The 19,091-nt window shown below is 43.9% G+C and overlaps 1 protein-coding gene across 1 annotated transcript; it reads left to right on the top strand.

Moving 5' to 3' along the window:
* Positions 1-21: 21 nt before the first annotated feature.
* On the top strand, positions 22-17,147 carry ATP6V1D (ATPase H+ transporting V1 subunit D). The gene is made up of 9 exons (XM_090033185.1): positions 22-182; positions 2,957-3,074; positions 4,710-4,789; positions 7,203-7,270; positions 8,413-8,457; positions 8,950-9,053; positions 9,728-9,794; positions 14,888-14,966; positions 16,396-17,147. The coding sequence occupies exons 1-9, from the start codon at positions 142-144 to the stop codon at positions 16,535-16,537; spliced, it is 744 nt and encodes a 247-aa protein (XP_089889311.1). The 5' UTR covers positions 22-141; the 3' UTR covers positions 16,538-17,147.
* Positions 17,148-19,091: the final 1,944 nt, after the last annotated feature.

Genomic DNA, 19,091 nt, shown 5'->3' with positions numbered 1-19,091 from the left:
ACTCGTGGCTTCTTCCGTTACCTCAGCGACGGGGGGCGGGGCTAGCTGAGGGCAGCGGAACGGGAGTCTGAGTCTGCCTCTGCGCCTGGTGGTGACACGTTCGGGTGGTGGCGGCGCGGGGGTGCGCGATCGGCAGCCGCCATGTCGGGCAAGGACCGGATCGAGGTCTTCCCCTCGCGGATGTGAGTGTCGCGTGGCCCTGCGGCGGCCGGTTGCTGGCAGGGGCTCGGGGCCTCGCTCTGCCCTTCACATGTTTCCCCCGCCGGGCCCTGGGGGACTGGCCTGGAGACGAGGCCGGCGGAGGGGCTGGCGGCCGCTCCACCCTCAGTGAGGGTCCCCTTCGCCGGACGGGTGGTGCCTCGGTCCATCTTCAGGGCCTCTTTCCAGGATTTGTGCTGCTGGAAGCTCCTGGGTGCAGGTCTGCAGGATAGCTGCTTTGCTGGTGCCTGCTGGCAGCAGCTGTGGCAGTGAGCTCAAACAGCAAATGTAGCTCCTGAGGAGTTAGCGCTGTACCCTTGTCAGCCCTGCTTATTCCTTCCTCCCCGAGGTGAAACACTGACCTAATGGTATCAAGAGCAGGCGCTAGCATAGACCTGACAGAGACATGAAGAATAGGTTAGGGGCTAGGAGCAAGTTACTTGACTCTTTAAGAGAAGGTGACATTATGTGAGTTGGGAAGTGTGGCCTTGGTTCTCTGCTTGAAGGCACATGCTACTTATAGGCTATTCCTGAAGGCAGAACTAGACCTTTTAAAGTCTTCTTTATAGAGCTGGTAGGGGAAGGTGAACTGAAACTTGCCTTTCCTTTCATTCAGATAGGAAATGCTACTGCATCATGGTTATAGCGAAATACAGCATGTGGGGAAATGGGACGTGAGATTAAGAAAAGAGAGGAAGTTAAATACTTGGAATGTAAAACCATATTTTAGTAACTTTCCAGATCCTAACAGCAAATGATTTGTCACATAGTCAGATGCCTTTGACAAAGCATGGAACGTGGCTATCATTGGAGCGGAACATGAGATGCTTGAGCTATGGAACTATTCTTATGGTGCTGTTATTGAACTTCCCCAGGGGCATCCAAATTTTGTCCTGAGCAGCAAGACCATTCCTAGTCTGTTTGAAATTACTAGCTGCTGCTCACACCTTTAATAGGAAGCTGGCAATGGTAGTTCCAGCAGCTCCGCTGTCTTGATCCAGGTGGTCAGGCTGTGAGTTGCACCTCCTTGTTCAAGCTGGGTGTGGGGAGGCTGCTGTTTGTTGTATTTAGTGATGATTAGTGTCTCAGAAGGGTCATTGCCTTAGTCTTGATACCTCCATTTCAGTTGCCTCTCACTCCTAAAATGCAGTTTGCCAAACCTGATGATGCAGGGGCTCCAGGGTTAGTTATATACCTATTCTTCCTTCTGGAAGGATTTAGGGTGTTCTGTGAGTTGAGGCATTTTGATAAAGTCTATGCTTTCCATTAAGATTGGTTACACCAAGTGAAATGTAATTTCACTTTAACGGTTGGAGAGAGTTAAGTATCGTGTTGGCATATGTCTTTCTACATCAGAAGCTTGGAGTCATTTGCTGTACCTGCTCTGCCCTTTTCTGATGGTAAACAGGATTGTGTGTAGTTTATACATGGAGCTTGTTAAATCTTACTTGGACCAGAAAATGAGCCAGCCTTTGATAGCTAGATGACAGAATAAACCAGTTGATACAGGGCTGTGAAACCTCCAGATTTGTGAGGTTTCAGGCAATTAGTTCTTTAAAAAAAAAAAAAAAAAAAAAAAGGGAAGCTTCCTTTCTGTTCCTTAAGGTACTGCTGACATTTGCAGTAAAAGTGTGTGTGTGTACATGCACATGGGTTTGTCTGCCTCTATACTTAAGTTGTTCCATCACTATGGGATGTGAACATCTTTCAGACTTTTAATGAAGTTATTTTCAAAACATGCCTTTGTAGTATTGCTGCTGTACTTGTGGGCATCTGAGACAAATGGCAGTTAAATGGCTTTTCCAAGGTCACAGAGGAAGCTGGTGGCCTTGTCGCCACTACAGAAACAACCTGAGCAATACTTTTAATGTCTTTTCTATGTGTGCTAGCAATGCTTAGGTTGTTGCTCAAATTAGCACAACTTGTTGCCTGTTAACAGCTGCTGTGTGTAGCTTAACTATTGTTTTGCAATGTGACTGCTACCACTAAACTCTACAGCAAAGACATGCTTTGTGGCTGAGATGGAAACCAAACCCATGGCCCTTCTGACTTTAGTTCCTAAGTCTGTACAAGGAGTGAGTTTAATATTTTATTCTGGCATAGGAGATATGTTGCATTCTAAGTGTTTTTTACTTTGGAGACAGTCAAATTATTTCAGTAACTTCTAAACTTCTTAGGATAGGGATTTACCCCACTCTTTGGACAGTGTTTCCTCTACAGGTGTGTATGAATTTGTTACATTTGAGGCAAAATAGGAAAGTCTGTTTGTATCAATATTTAGTAAGATGAGGTCAGATGAAGAATCCTTGTCTTTTTTGTAGTATTTGCTGGGTGTTGAGAAGATGCAAGGGTTAAAATATCAGAAAGTAAATCTAATCTACTCAGGACAATAGTGGGTTAGTTTTGCTTTTCATTATGGGTTCTAGATCAGTTAAGTTTCTGGGAGTTTTGATCGCTCAATGAATGGCTTTGTATGATGGAATAACTGAAGGATTACTTGAGTGGCAATGCCTTTTACAGCACTTGTCAGCACTTCGAGAGCCTCGGCTTTACAATCACTAACCTTGTAAACCCCATTTGTGAGGTGGTATTATGAATTCCAGTTTGTAAAAAGCAGAAATGCCTGCGTGTGGCAGGAAAGAGGAATTTGTTCTGTTACTTCTTAATATGGATCATTTTCTGCTTCAGAAATGTTTTTAACTTTCTCCTAATTCCATTGGGTGACAACAGAAAGACCTTTTCTCTTCATTATTAACAGGGCTCAGACCATCATGAAAGCTCGTTTGAAAGGGGCCCAGACAGGTCGCAACCTCTTAAAGAAAAAATCTGATGCTTTGACTCTTCGATTCCGACAGATCCTCAAGAAAATTATTGAGGTAGGTGAACTGTGTTCTCTTCTTTCTCACTCTGTCAGGAACTCATCATGTGCTTTCTCTAAATCCTGCATTTCCATGCTGCTTAAGCTGCTACTGCTTTTGTATAGGTTGGAATTTGGAACAGCTTTGTGGGTAACCTGCATTCTCAGGTACTCGGGTAGCTCACGGAAGATTTGGGTGTGATCCCCATCCCCCCGTAGGATACATGCAATTCGCACTCTTTTTATTTTCTAACATCAACGCCTGTGTTTTGACATGACCTGCAAAATTCACTGCAGGGGAAATGATTTAGTGCTGATGATAAATAAAAGTTATGTTTAGGGGAAGGTGGACAGAAATGGTTTTCTTCACTTGTGGTGCACCTTTCAAATCTCTTCCCTCTACAAGTAGCCATAGAAGACTGAGGGGGAATTTGATAACAGTCTTCAAATACCTGATTGATGGTTTACAGAGAGGATGGAAATGGGCTTTTCTCTGTGGCCTTAGGGGACAAGACTAGGAGCAGTAGCCTCAAGCTTCTGCAAGAGAAATTTAGGACTTTAGGAGGAACTTTCTGATTATTAGGATGGTCAATTACTGGAAAAGGCTACCTAGAAAAACTGTGGAATGGAGATTGCTTCAAAGGTTTAAGAGCTGATTAGGCAAACACTTGACTGGGGTGGTTTGGTCAGGGATGATCCTGCCTTGAGCAGGGAGCTGAACTAGATGACTTCATGAGATCCTTTCTAGCTTTACTTTCCTATGGTCCTATAGATCTGCTTCCTTCTGTACCCAGAGGTCTGTCTAGGCTCTGCTGGAAATTGGCTGATGGTGTAATGTGCTATGGGACTAGTTTTTAACTAGCCATGTATTCATGCTTTTTTGAATTACACCTGGCTTGGGAGGATGCTGCTGACTTGTAATATCAATTGCTTGCTAAGCAAATTAGCAGGTAGGGATAACCAGTCCTGTCTAGATGGCTCTTGTTTCTTAGGCATTCATGTTCTCTGCAGTACTAGGGAGAGGCCCAAGGCTTGGAATGCTGCTGAGTGTTTTGTTTTGTGCTCTTGCAACTGACCTGTGTCCAGCACCGCTTTGACTGAAACTGCTGCTGAAAACTTCTGCAAGCAGTGGTTCTGTTTCATGTTATAGACAAGCCATCAGAACTGGTCAGACAAGAACATGGCAGACAAGCTAGTTGCTTTCAGACTTGGAAGGCAGTAGTGAATTAGTTCATATCCAGATTTTCATTTCAGTATTTTCTTTGCAGTCATAAGGGCTAAGCTTTATCTGTGCTGGGAAGAGTTGCAAAAAAAGAGAAGGCATTTGTTCTGTAATTTGAGAGGTATGAGAACTGGTGGGAGTCTGAATTAAAGGTGGGGAGCTTGTATTGAGGTTCCCAGTTCGTGATAAAACAGAGGTCTTAAAGGGAGACATTATAATTGGTCTTATACTGTGTATCCATCTGTACTATGCACTGAATCTTGCAGGGCTTGCAATCTCCTGCATACTTTTGACCCACAATGTTGGGGAAACTTTGGGATACAGGATTTTCTTCTTCATGTCTTAAATGTTGGCAGCTGCACTGCTAATTTTCCAGGATTTTCAGGATTGATGATTGTTATGCTTTAAACTTCCTTCTCTGTTTCCTCTCAGACTAAGTTATTGATGGGTGAGGTGATGAGAGAAGCTGCCTTTTCACTTGCTGAAGCAAAGTTCACAGCAGGAGACTTCAGGTGAGGACCACCGACTGGCATTTCAGCACACAGGATCCTCAGTAGTGTCCTTTGCAGAAGTGATAGCTGTTGACTTTTTTTTCTTCTGGGGAACGAGTAGAAGAATTATAAGGGAGAAGGCAGCCTTATGATAAGGTGGGGGGAAACGGTAAGAGAGCAAAATAGTTTGTGCTAGGGAAACATACTTTGGAAGTTAAACACCCTGGTTTTCATGCAAGTGTAAATCCTCAGTTGATTAAGTAACAGCTTTTCATAGTTGGACTCTGAAATGCAGAGAGACATGAATGTGCGACAGAACATTGGACTAGTTTTCCTTTTGCTGTTTCTTGCAAAGCTAGAAAGGCAGGGTTTTTTCTTCTCTGGCTACATCACCACTTACTACTGTCATGAGGAGATCTACTCCAATTTTCCTATGCTACTGACTCAGTAGGGGATCTTTTCTCCCTTCTGGTTGAATGCAGTTTATCATAGAATTATTGAGGGCTGCATGTATAAATTAAGAATAATAATTTTTTGATTTCATCACAGTTCTCTGAGACTTTTGCATTCCTTTTTTCTTTCAAGAGTAAACTATTATTTCACATCAGATATATATTTTTTGAAACCTTTTGATCAGGTATAAACATGGCAGAATGAATTGCTCTGTAAACCCTCATCCAAATGAGGCAACCATGTTGCCTCAGACTGTGATGACAGAAGACTTGGTAAAGCCAAGCAGGGCTAGGTATCGTTACTGCTGGAAATAGGGGGTGTCATCCTTCTGGCATGGGGATGTACTTTTGATGTAGTAGATTAGCGTTGCCAAAACCATCAGGCCCTGTGAGCCAGATGGGGGTCACTGGGCTGGTCTGCAACCCAGATGGGGGCCAACCCTTTGTGCAGGGCCATAGTGCACAGCACACACTGGTTCCAGGGCTCACTATGCATGCAGCATATGGAGCCAACATTGGCGTGTACTGGCCCCAGCACACGTACTGCACTTGGTGCAGCAGGCAGCACAGGGGGTCAGTCCAGAGCACTGCATGCAGCCTATAGCCCAGACCATCTGTGCCATATGTAGTACCAGTTCCAGCCTGTGTGCCATGCACAGCATATGCCATGTGCTGTGTACACAGTGAGCCCTGGGGCCGGTGTGTACTGCCTGTGATGCACAGAGTTTGACTGGCAGAACAGCTGGCATGGGTGCATGCTGCATGCAGTGCCCTGCTGGATCAGCCCTTTGCAATGGTTCTAATATGGCCCAGTCCAGATTGGCACTGGCTCCCAAGCCAGAGCCAACAGGGCCAGCTGGGGAGGTACTGCTTGCAGCCCCAGACTGACCATCTGTGCTTTGTGCAGGGTGTGTAGGGCTGGAGCTAGTATGTACGGTCAGTCCAGTGATCCACAGGCCAGATCATGTGGCTCCACAGTCTGGATCCAACTTGCAGGCCATATGTTTAAAACCCCAGCAGTAGATAGCTCTTCTCTTTTGAAGCAGCAGTAAATACCCTAATGTAGGATTTGGGATACTACTTCTTGCTGGAGATGCGCAGCCTCTCTTAAAATCTTTTGCAGTTTCATTTGGAAGTGGTACTTTCACTTCCTGTTCTAATCTGTTAAAATGCTGAGCTGTAAGTAGTGGGCAGATATTTTTCTCCTTAAAGGAACTTAATTTCTGTGTGTTTAAAGCAAGTACATGCATATTGGTTATAAATCATTGTGGATCCTTTAAGTACTGTAGAAACTTGACTTTATCACATAATAGTATTGCAGGTGGACAGTCCTTGCATGTCTTTCCATTTGTCTTGATTGTTCTCTCAACCAGGTTGGCCATTGGAACTTGGACTTGGATGTCAGCTTTGGGGAATATGCAGCTTAGTCACAGACTGCCACTAGGACAGGGGTGGGCAATTATTTTGGGTGGAGGGCCACTTACTGAGTTTTGGCAAGCCATTGAGGGCCGAATGACATGCAGCCAGTGGCAGATAAATATTAATTTCCTTAATTTTGAGGGGGCCCTGTGGGTTGGATAGAATGGCCTGGTGGGCCACATTTGCCCACTCCTGCACTAAGAGGTTCCTGTGAAGTTGCCTGCTAAGTACGGTGCTAGTTTTTGGGAGCCAGTATGAGGCTTGAAAGTACGTTAATGGCCAGTGGTCAAATGCACATTTAAGGGACTTGTCCCTTTACTTTTACAAGCACTGCTTTAGTTTTGCAATTGGAGTTTCATTGCTCTTGTGTTAACTTTCAGTTCATTTACAAGAAGCTTGCTGCAGTTAACTACTAGTGTTTGTGAGTGAACTGTCTTCCTGAACTGAACACTAGTTGCACCAGTTTTTTGAAGCAGGTTGACAGCTGCTTGCTGTATACACACAATAATCAGTTAGAGTACAATTAGATTCTGCCTAATCAAGATACTTTTTCTTCCTTTCAGTACCACTGTGATCCAGAATGTGAATAAGGCTCAAGTCAAGATCAGAGCTAAGAAAGACAACGTAGCAGGTGACTAGTTTCCTACTTTTAGCAAAGCATGGGTATTTCCCATTGGTTTTTCCTGGGAAGACTCTGGAATACATAGGTTTGTTTCTAAATATGTGCTTCCATAGTCATGTTTCTCCCTTCCTCCATTAGTTGTAGAGACACTTGCTGAGAAAATAAGTGTTGTGCCTATAATTTGTCTTGTTTTCTTAATGGTAGTAAGAAGTTAGTAGGGGGGTTGCTGTGGCAAAACCTTGAGTGTTGGGGTGCTCCTGGAGATGCAGCTGAGCTTGTATAAACTTATTGGTCCCCCGTTCTGCTGAATGGGTATATTCAGATTATTAATTAGGGCAGAAATCATGATTTACTACAGGTACTTTGGTAAAGCAAAAGGGATTTTTACAAGGAAGAACAAATGGTATGAAATAGAAAAAGTGATCAAATGCTTTGGCAACAAATGGTACAACAACACTGACAGAATCATTGCAGACTACCATCCAGCCCTCAAAAATTCCTGTGAAAATCCCCTGGGGTTAACCTTTCCTCAGTCACAGCTAGCTCCTTCAAATAGGGACTTAGCTTCCCCTGTCTTCTTGCAGGGAGCACCCTTTCTTGCCACCCCCTAACAGTCACTACCTTCATAACATTGCACACAGCTTTCTCCAGCCCCTCTGCCGTCTGCCTTCAGGGGAGCCAGGGAATCTTCTAGTGTTTCTGCCTGTGAAACTGTGACAGGGGTTCTGGGGTTATTAGGTTCCTATCCCAGTGGCCAGCTGACCGACAGGGAAAACCCACATTCTCCAGAGCTTTGTTCTCTGCAGCCTTAATGAGTAAGTGGTAGAAGCTGTCATGTTCCCAGAAGCCAATTCTAATAGCTGTCACTATTGGAAAGCACTTTGTCACATGCAGCCTAAACTTTAGCCTGATTCCATTCTATTAAATATTCTTGGTGTTTATTCCTTTTAAGTACTTTTATGGGTATTGTTCCCACAGTCTTCACTTAACCCAGCTGTATGCATGTAGGGTCTCTTAATGTTATCTTGCATCTATTTTTCAAGTTGAAAAAGCTATAGCTGCACTGCAGTATATTCTGCTTCTGCAAGCATAGCACTGTAGTCTGAGTAACAAATCTTAGCATGCCTCTTAAACTCATGTCTTTTTAACAGGTGTAACTCTGCCAGTGTTTGAACACTACCAAGAAGGAGGAGATAGTAAGTACAAAACATGTTTTATATCTCCAGATGTGTGTGTTGGGAGTTGGGGGGAAGTTTCTTGTGAAAATATGTAACAGTTCTGGATATTTTTATCAGCACCGGCAGTGGTAATGCAAACTTCCTCCATGCTGTTCTGCCCTTGTTCCTCAACCATGACCTGGAGGAGTTGCCTTCAGGGATTGGAGAGGAGTTTAACTTTGGATGTCAGTAGAGATTCGAAATGCAGAGGTTACTTTTAATAGTAGGAGGTTGCTTTTGATAGTAAATGTGTCTATGAGCAAATATGGGACTAGTTGACATTGTATACATTGTAGAGTAGTTATCCAGCAGTTATGACTCTGCATATACCAGGCTCTGCAAGGATAGAACATCTGACAGAAGTGAAAAGTTTAGCATCCCATTGCCAGTGCTGGAACCCTCCCCATACCTGTAACTTGTGGCGGCCTGATCTTTATTGTTAGGGATACTAAAATTGATGGGTTGTTTTAGGTTATGAGCTGACTGGCTTAGCAAGAGGTGGGGAACAGCTGGCAAAACTGAAGAGGAACTATGCAAAAGCAGTGGAGCTGCTTGTAGAACTGGCCTCATTACAGGTGGGTGAGAGAACACCAGCAAAGGTGCGTCTCATGCTTCTGCTTTCTTACAGTTGTTGGCTTTGGAGGCACAACAATCTGTGCAGTTTTTCAGTTTGAGTACCTTCACCCTTTGAGCTGTGAAGTCCTGGCAGCTAAGGGCTTCAGTGTTCTTTCTCTTCTGCAGTCCTTTTTCAGTGTGTCCCTTCTTTCTCAACAGGGTCTGCAGTTTCTTTTCTTTTTTTCTGCCCCACCACCACCACCCTTCACCAATGGCTCCTGTTGGCAGCCACAGCCACTGAATACTTGCTCTGTCTGCTGTTGATCCTTCACCTATATTTCCTTCTGCTGAAAATATATGAGAAGGTGAAGGGCTCGTTTAGCAACTCCCAGATGCACCTCTTCAGTGACCTCCTTGTGGCCAGTTATCTCACTGCTATTCTGAAATCTCTTGTGATGCTTAGCTAATAATGTCCCTGTAGGCTGCTGGCATATGGAACACTAGGGTTATTGCTGCCAGTATTTGGTCAGCAGCAGGAAGGCATAACATTAATGGCAATCAACCTGTTTATACCAGGGTAGCCTTGAGCCTTCCAGAACAACAGACATGGCTCACAGAAGGCAGTTGGTTTTGCTTGTATGTTGAAAATGCTGGCTTTCATTGTTTTGCTAATTATTTGGTCTCATTTTGTCAGACTTCCTTTGTTACTTTGGATGAAGCCATTAAGATAACGAACAGACGTGTGAATGCCATTGAACACGGTAAGTGCGTTGGAAGCTTCCCCTTTTAAGACCATTATATTTGAGCCTCTTTAGGAGGTCATAGAATCATAGAGAAGTAAGGCTTGAAGGGACCTACAGAGGTCATCTAATCCAGATCTGTGCCTGAGGGAGGATCATCCTTATCCAAATAATTAGCAAAACTATGCAGTCAATTCTGACAAAGCAACAAGAGAAGAGGCTGTAATGTGCCACAGTTAAAGCAGAGGAGCCATGGTAGCCAACATTCTGTTGTTGCAGAGGTTGTTAAAATATGCTCAAGAGATAACAGAAAGAGCGCCACGCTCGCCATTACTGAGGAAGGCAAAACCCTCCACAGTCTGTATTGATATGATCATGGGGTAAAGTTCATTCCTGACCACACATGTGGCAGTTGCGCTCTGACCCTGGATGGAGGGGCAGGACTCTCTAGCCAGGAACCTCTCTGTTTAAGTCCCATCAGGAACATTTGCACATCCCAGTCAAAATCCCTAGCCTTGGCTGCAGCCAACACCCAGTGCTTCTGAGGAAGGCTTAAAAAAAAAAGCCAACCCCTGACATGTAGCAATGTAAGGGGGAAAAATTCCCTCTCTGCTGCACATGGCAACCAGCAAAACCCAGGAGTGTGGAAAATACTTGTAGTAGAGCTTAAGCACAGGTATTCCTAGATCCTGGACCAATGCCTGCTCAACTTCTTGAATACCTCCAGTGACAGAGAGTCCACAGTTTCCCTAGGAAGGCTATTCTACTGTCTCACTGTTCTAACAATGAAGAAGTTTTTCCTTCTATCCAACCTAAACCTGCTTTGCTGCAACTTCGAGCCATCAGTCTTTGCTTATGCTAGCAAGAGAAAAAAAGTGTTTTCCCTCTATAGCAACCCTTCAGGTATTTGAAAGTTACCATCATGTCTCTTCTAAACCACTTTTTCCACAACCTGAACATGTCTATTTCCTTCAACCTTTCCTGTATGACCTGTCTTTCAAGTTTCTTATTATTTTTGTGCCCCCTGCCCCCTGACCCTCTCTAACTTTATTTACATCTTTTTAAAAATGTGGAGCCCAAAACTTCACACAGTACTCTAGATGAGGCCTGGCCAATGCTGAGTAGAGAGGCATTATTGCCTCCTGTGTCTTGCACGTACTGCTTCTGTTGTGCAGCTGCATCACAACTGCAGACTCATATTGATTCTGTGGTATATCAAGATGCCTAGATTCTTTTCTGTAGCATTGCCATCCACCCAGATGTCACTTGTGTTGCGTTTTGTATTTTTGATCATTCTTCCTGAGGTGTAGCACCTTGCATTGGTCAGCACTGAACTTCATCCTGTTAGTATCAACCCAGCTTTCCAATCTCTCAAGATCTTTTGGAACTGTGCACCTTTTGAGCAGAGTCTTGGTACTTAGTTGATAATTTTCTTAGTTTGCTCTACTGTTTGAGGACTTTCTGTAAAGATCAAGAGTTGCTATCAATATTACATATGTACAGTAAACCATGCAATGCTGCTCATCATAGGGAAACAAAGGTAGTGTGAGCATTGGAAGAAAGGTTGAGGTAGCTGTTTTTAGGTCCTGTAGGTCAACTGTGGTGGTGGTGTTGACACCTGCATAGTCAAATGGTTCGCTAACTGGCTGGAGGGCTGTACCCAAAGAGTGGTGGTGGATGGGTCATTTTCGACTTGGAGGGATATGGGCATTGGAGTCCCCCAGGGCTTGGTCCTTGGGCCCGCACTGTTCAACATCTTCATCAGTGACTTGGACAAGGGGGGTAAAAAGCACCCTGTTCAAATTTGCTGATGACACTAAGATATGGGGTGATGTGGGCACGCTGGACGGGAGGAATAGGCTGCAATAGGACCTAGACAGGTTACAGGGGTGGGCGGATGAGAACAGGATGGGTTTTCAACACTGACAAGTGCAAGATGATGCACCTGGGGAGGAAGAACCAGCAGCATACCTACAGGCTGGGGAACTCCCCTCTTGTCAGTGCAGAGGCAGAAAAGGATCTTGGAGTCATCATTGGTGCCAAGATGAACATGGGCCGGCAGTGTGGGGATGCAGTCAGGAAGGCCAACCGTACCTTGTCATGCATCCACAGATGCATCTCGAGCAGGTCCAAGGAGGTGATCCTCCCCCTCTATGTGGCACTGGTCAGGCCGCAGCTGGAGTACTGCGTCCAGTTCTGGGTACCGCACTTCAAGAGGGATGTGGACAGCATGGAGAGGGTCCAGAGGAGGGCCACTCACATGAACAGGGGGCAGCAGGGCAGGCCCTATGAAGAGAGGCTATGGGACCTGAACCTGTTCAGCCTCCACAAGAGAAGGCTGAGGGGGGATCTAGTGGCCTGTTACAAACTAGTTAGAGGGGACCAGCAGGCATTGGGGGAGTCCCTGTTCCCCCGAGTGCTACCAGGAGTGACCAGGAATGACAGTCACAAGCTGGCAGAGGGTAGATTCAGACTAGACATCAGGAAACACTACTTCACAGTCAGGGCGGCTAGGGTCTGGAACCAACTTCCAAGCGAAGTGGTGCTGGCTCCTACCCTGGGGGTCTTTAAGACAAGGCTAGGCGAACACCTTGCTGGGGTCATTTGACCCCAGTATTCTTTCCTGCCTAGGCAGGGGGTCGGACTTCATGATCTGTTCAGGTCCCTTCCGACCCCACAAACTATGAAACTGTTCTGAAATGGTGGTCTGCAGAGTTTGCCAGTGATCTGCAGAAAGCTGGTGGATCACATGGGGTTGGCTGGAAGAAAAGGGAAGATTTAATGCACTGTACTAAGGCATAACATAAGGCAGCTGTTTTTGTTGCCATGGGGATGCTCTGTGACACTTTTTTTGGAAGGCAATGGAGGTGATTAGTGTGCGAGGGAAAGCAAGCGAGAGGCAATCTGTCTATTAAAATGAGGTTCATGACATTTAAGTTTTGATAACTCTTGATGCAGAACAGACTCTGGGGTTGCAGTCATTCTGTGAATTTCATTAAAGTACTTTTAATGATGTGCTTCATCAAGTTTCTGTCTGAAGATATCAAATATGTACAGGTGCTTAAGATGGTGCTTCTGGACCTAGGAAAATGTCAGCGAACATTGTATCATGCCATTTGTTGACTGAGATGGATGTTATCTCATGAACCTTTGGTGTTGTCCCCAAGCCTGAAGTATTTTCCATATTTTTGACGTTTGCACCTCCTGCCTTTTGCCAGCTCTGCAGTAGTGTCCATGTGCATTGCTACTGCTATTTCCTCTTAACATTTGTTATCCAGTTTCCATCTTTGGACACCAAGGGTGCCTATACACCTGTTCCAGCACATTCGCATTAGAAAGTGTCAGAGCACACTCGATTAATTGAGTCTACTGGAGCGTTTTGATAGGAATGCTCCAGCGTCTTGCAGCATTTTGTGTGCTCAGTGTCCCATATTTCAAAATAGCGGCAGGGGCACTTTAAGTAAAGCTTGTTCGAAGAGCTTTAGTTAAAGCACCCCTGCCACCATTTTGGAACGCGGGACACTGAATACATGAGCTGCTGTGGGCATTTTAATTAGAGTGGCTCCTAAAAGCCACTCTAAATACCCTTCCCCCCACCCCCCAAACGTGTATAAACATGCCATGATTATTTCAAGAGCCTCCTTAAGTCATGGAGACATCTACCTTTTCACAAGGAGGGAGCATGACCATGCACTACATTCCTATTTCCTCTTCTGAACTGCTTCATTTGGACTACAGTTTTAAGCTGTCCTCACTTAAAATACTGCTTTCCATGGACTTGACCTATTGAACTCTCAGGCCTTGTCTGCTTCTTGCCACTCAGATCCTGTCACTGTGAGTGCCTTCCTGTTTGGCCTTCCAAGCAATCTTGGTCGTGTTGGTGTGCAAGCCACCGCCTTTGCCAGTCTTGTTCCTTGCTGTAGCTTTTCTGACCTTTTAAAGCTCCATTTAAAATGTTGCCACCTTCTGTCCTTATGGCAAATATTTTAAATGTTTTTATACCACACACAGTTGGGCACATCTTCTGGCAGCCAGCTTTGTGTGAAAAACAAACAAACATTGTAAAATGTCTTCTTCATTGAAAAAGGGATACTAAAACCTGGGTTTTATTGTGGAAGACGTTAATGTGGCAATTATGGACCTTTTGAGACTGGTAGTAGGAGGGTAGAAATACCCCATTCAGTAGAGCTGCTCAAAGAATCTGATAGCAGAGTGCCATTTCCAAAACTGTAATTTGTCCAGTATTGTTAAATACCTGAATGTTTGTAGATATGTCCTGTAATCCAAGTGATCAGAGTATTATTGGTGCATCTCATTCTGCCTCACTCAAGAAAGCGCCTCCCACAGCACAGTGCCCCAGTATACAGCATATCTGGTCACTGTTTCCAGCAGCTGGATGGTTTTTGGAAGCCTATACTGTTAGTAATGAAAAAATCTGACCTTTTTAGCTTAATTTGGAAGGGGTGAGAGGAGATTGCAGTTTAAGACTGTAGGGATGTGGAAAGAAAGCAGATTGTTCAGTCTAAAGGTGAGGGAGGATCAGTGACCTGAAGCTATCCAAAGACAAGTTTTAAGTTAGATGCACGCAAAAAAGTTCTTTAGGGAAAAACAGACTGAACTTCTTTTTCTGTCTCTACTGGACCCCCTACAGCTGTCTGTGCTAGAGCATTGGTGTAGAACAGAAGGTTAAAGAAAATAGCATTTAGTTGGCCATGTGCTCTGATGAAAGGATTTAAATCAGGGGTAGGTAACGTTTTTTGGCCGGAGTGCCGAAAAAACCAGAAGGTTTACCTTTGAAGGTGCTGGAGTGCTGACGTGCCTGGAGCAGCTGTTTGCAGCCGACCCCAACCACCTGCTGGAAGCATCCTGAGTTCTGTGGCTGACAGCAGCTGCTTAGAGCCCAAGTTGGCAGTGGCGTGCTGAGCAAAATGGCCTTGGGTGCCATGCTTGGCATGTGTGCTGAGGTTTGCTGACCCCTGACTTAAACCTTCCCCAGATAAACTGATCACTGGGCTAACTTGGTGAATGCATAATCTGGCCTTTGCACTCCATCAGCTCTATTTTCATGTTTAGTTTGACAGCAGTGCAGTGACTTCCTTATTTGTTTCTCTCAGTGATTATTCCTAGGATTGAGCGCACACTGTCCTATATCATCACAGAGTTGGATGAGAGAGAGCGAGAGGAGTTCTACAGGTATGACATCTAGGTGTTTGGGGCCAGGCTGGTTCTATCACTTCCCTTTCTTTACCCCAGACTGATCCTTTTGTAGAATAAAGAAATGGTGAGGGGGAGTTAAGGAGAGAACTGTCTTCTGTGTCTAGGAATGCTCCAGCTCATCGAAGCTGCACAACAGATTCATAGCCGGGTAGTTGGGGTGGGAGGAAATAAGGCCCTGCCTCTGTGTTTGACATTACATCCTGGGGCTAAGTCCTTGGGAGGGATTCTTGCTGTACAGTGTCTTGCTCTAAGGACACTTGTTGGACAGAGCAAGGTTGGTGGCTTTTCACAGTACCAAAGGATGTCCTGGGCTACTTCTGGCATGGCAGCGTGACTGTAGTCTTTTTCTAGAACGCTGATAGGATTTTTGATGGAGCCTGGCCTGTGGGCATCCTTCAAAATGAAAGCTTCGGCTCTTTATATAGGATTCCTAAATGGGTACTGAAGCTCTTGCTTGCAGACACCTGTCTAGACATACGATGCTGGTTGTCATCCTAGTTTCAAGCTGATACAAAAAGCGGGGAGGGGAGTAATAGAATGGAGAGAGGTGGAGGAGTAATTCTTTACAAAAAGAGAGCACATTCTGTGCACTAAGACATGTAAAAATGCTTTGTATGTTGTTTTTTTCTCTGGAAGGAATGCTTACTGCCATATGTGCTAGTGAATCAAAGGGGAAGTTGTTCTTCAAGATGCTCTCATGCTGTTTGGCTGTGGTGCTGAACATGGCTCTAACACCTGGTGTAAGGAGCCAAGAAGCAAACTATATGCCTTGGATGCATCTGCAGGTTTTTTAAAGGCTTTCAGAAATGAGGATCTTGAGAAGGTCATTTTTAATTTGGCAGGGCTATAAGAAGGCGGTAGCAGACTCAAATACAAGCTTCTTTCTGACCTAATGGAAATCTGTTTTTTTGGGCCATTTCTTCTATCCCTCTAAACCTCTTAGTATTAAGTTTCCCAAGCACCGAGCTCCCCAAAGTCATTGTTTTGACTTGTCATTCCCCTTCTCTGTTCCTTTGTACCTGTAATCTTCCTGTGTACTACTTTCTCTTCCTGCCTTGTTACATTCTTTTTCTCTTCTCTGTCAACTAATTCTACCTTATAAGCGATGGATGAAGTTCTTAGGATTTCCTCAAAACCAACATGAGCCCCAAATAAGTAGGTAAATAAATAGTAGTTTAATTCACAGATGGAGGGAGGGGGGAAACTGACCAAGTCAAAGTGGCAACATTAGATTTTTAAATTGTCAGCTGCCAGCCTCATTCAGTCTCTTCCTTCCTTGTGCACTAAACTACAGAGGGATGGAGTGTTTCATGGCAAGAGGAGACTAATATGCTGTCCTACTGTATTTAGCACAGGTATGCTACCAGTGAAGACTTTGTAAATCACCTTGACTCTCTTCCTGTAGGTTAAAGAAAATCCAGGAGAAAAAGAAAATATTGAAAGAGAAGTCAGAAAAAGAGCGGGAGTTGTGGAGAGCAGCTGGTGGGGAACGTGAGCCTGCCAACCTGCTAGTAGAAGAAAAGGATGAGGACCTCCTCTTTGAGTAGCTCTGTACAAGGGGACACAGAGGGTGGTATGTTCACTGGGATATTAATCTGGAAAATATTTATAAACATGGCTCTTCATTTGGTGTATTAGCCTTGTAATCAGATTGGACTGTGGCTTTTTCCTGGGAGACTAGAATTCTGGAAAGATGACTGCTGAGGGTAAAGTTTGGTCTTTTGTCATTCTTACAAGAAAAGCTTTTTGGCATATGATAGTGGCCTAGTACTTCTTGTCTACCACACGCATCTGATGATTCATTTCCCATTAAGAATGAAATAGATACTCCCCTCCCTCTTTCAGGGCATGTGTAAAATGCAGAATAGTCAGTCCCTCTGCTTTTCTTTCTAGATGGTGGAAAATAACTGGTGGGGAGGAGAAAATGCATGATACTTGAAAAAAAGTTAAACATGTATTTCTACAACTTGGAAGATGTTGAGTGTGCATAACCCAGCTTTCTAAACTTGTTAGTGAAATCCACAGCCTTATGATTGAACACACCTGTTGCACAATTGTTACCATTTGCCTGGGAAAAAAATCTTTCATTTTGTGATTAGATTTTGCCAATTCATGTGCATGTCTATGCTGTATAACAGTAAAAGAATCTTAAATGTCTGTGGTGGTTTATAATGCTTTATTAAGTGCTAGCAGAAAGTCATAACCTGACAACCCTGGAATCAGTACAAAGGTACCCTCATCTTGAACTGGGGTTTACTGTGACAGGGCTATTTCTATGTTCACTTATCTATGGTGAGATGACTTGGGAGTAAACACAGAATTATAAGGGATAAACTTTTATATGCGACTCAAAACAGAACTGAAAGGGCAGCTTATTTTAGTGAACCAGGTTTATTACTGAGATGGGATTTCCAATCCTTGCTGTATTGGTTTTGGGTGAGCAAGCTATACCTGGGCTAAATGAAGGTGATTTTTTCCTCTGCTCTTCATGCACTGCTGTCACAGTAAATGCACTTGCCTCCAATCCTCAGGAAGTAAATAGAGAGATTGGTTAAGGGAGTGAGACTCTGGGCTGTGCCATTTGTTTCAATAACTGGTTTCTCCAAGTTTACTTCGTAGTAGTAGACCTTCCTAGCCCAGGATTTCTTGAGCATAGCTCACTACTGGTTGTTCTCACATTTTTTCTGCTAATTCTTGTAGCCAGTATATGCAGGCTGAGTACTACACTCTGTAAGGAAATTCAGGAAAGTTCTGTTGAAGGTAGACTACAGAGACAGTTTATTCTTTCTGAAAAAAAGAGTATACATATATGTGCATGTAGTGGGGGAAAATGTTCCTCAACAGATGGCTGTGGGGAAAAAAACTTAATTACCAAACACCTAGCATGTCAGGGAGGTTCTTGTTCATGGGATGTATTTTTTTTATAGCCCCCCCCACAACTTGTTTTAGCTTTCCCTATGAGGAAAAAAAATCAGTGTTAGGCAATCCTCCTCCTATAATAATAAGGCTGTTCAGAGTAGGGTTACAAAAGTGTACAAACTTACTACCTGCTAAATAACCAGTCTGCTGTGGAGTACAAGAGGATAGGGTCCTTTCAAAAACAGTGTAAGATCATTAGACTAACACCATGTACAGAACTGCATAACTTCCATTATGCATTCCCTACCATGAGTGCGTGGTAATACAACCTTAATATAACGAGGGCATGGGGAAGACTTTCTGCTGTTGCCCTCAAATCCTACTGAGAAATAAAGTACAAGAGCAGACTAAGCTCATCCATTAATTTGGGATCTTCCCTGTCAAATGTTTTCTAATGAGTTGCTGCAGAAGCAGCTGATACTTTTATCTACTTGGATGCCCAAAGGACACTTCACTCCCCTCCCCTCCCCAGCACTGCTTTTTTTGGGCACAGATAAGTGACACTGTTGAACCAACTGAAATGCTGAAGTAACAGTATTCACAACAACACCCAAAGCAGTCTTTGCTTAAGTACTTGCTAATACAGAAAAAAACAACTTTGAGTATAGCTGCATCAGATAAAATTGTACAGTGATTTATTTTAAATCTAGAAATATTTTACATTTTTTACATCAGTGTGCAGTTCATGATGTCTGAAAATACAGAGTGCAGGTACATGTATAAAAGTACAACATGGGGCTAACCACAGTTAAGTGATACCTTAATTTTTAAGGCGTGAAGTCCCCATCTTATTTTAAAAAGCCACAATTACATTCATACTCCTTAATACTTTTGTTCAGTTCAGCTAACAAAATGCGTTTTTCAGTAAGTCCAGATTGGTAAAAAAAATACCTTCCCCTTTCAAGCTTATGATAAAGTTGAAGTGTTCCACTGTCTTTAACTCCAAAGGGAATTAATACATTTTTCCTTCATGATAAAATGGTAGAAAGTGCTTTCTTACTCCATTTCAAAGCAATTCAAGGTCCAGCCCTAAAACTGGTGGAAAATGCAGAGCCTGTTTTACTTCTGAGCATTGCCTAAGCCTACCCACAACTGGAGACCAAGCCAGTATTAGGTACTATGACCTACCAACTTCTGACTTCCATAAATTGATCTCATTGTGAACTACAAGAGCACACACAA

Source organism: Crocodylus siamensis, chromosome 2, assembly GCF_052110815.1.
Source record: "Crocodylus siamensis isolate JL-2025a chromosome 2, ASM5211081v1, whole genome shotgun sequence".
Lineage (NCBI taxonomy): Eukaryota > Metazoa > Chordata > Crocodylia > Crocodylidae > Crocodylus > Crocodylus siamensis.
This window is presented reverse-complemented; position numbering and strand designations above follow the sequence as displayed.

Excerpts from the sequence above, each read along its gene's own strand:
- ATP6V1D (XM_090033185.1), top strand. The coding sequence starts at position 142 with ATGTCGGGCAAGGACCGGATCGAGGTCTTCCCCTCGCGGAT. Across the intron at positions 8,458-8,949 it reads CTACCAAGAAGGAGGAGATA|GTTATGAGCTGACTGGCTTA; the intron begins GTAAGTACAAAA and ends GGGTTGTTTTAG. Across the intron at positions 9,795-14,887 it reads TGTGAATGCCATTGAACACG|TGATTATTCCTAGGATTGAG; the intron begins GTAAGTGCGTTG and ends TGTTTCTCTCAG.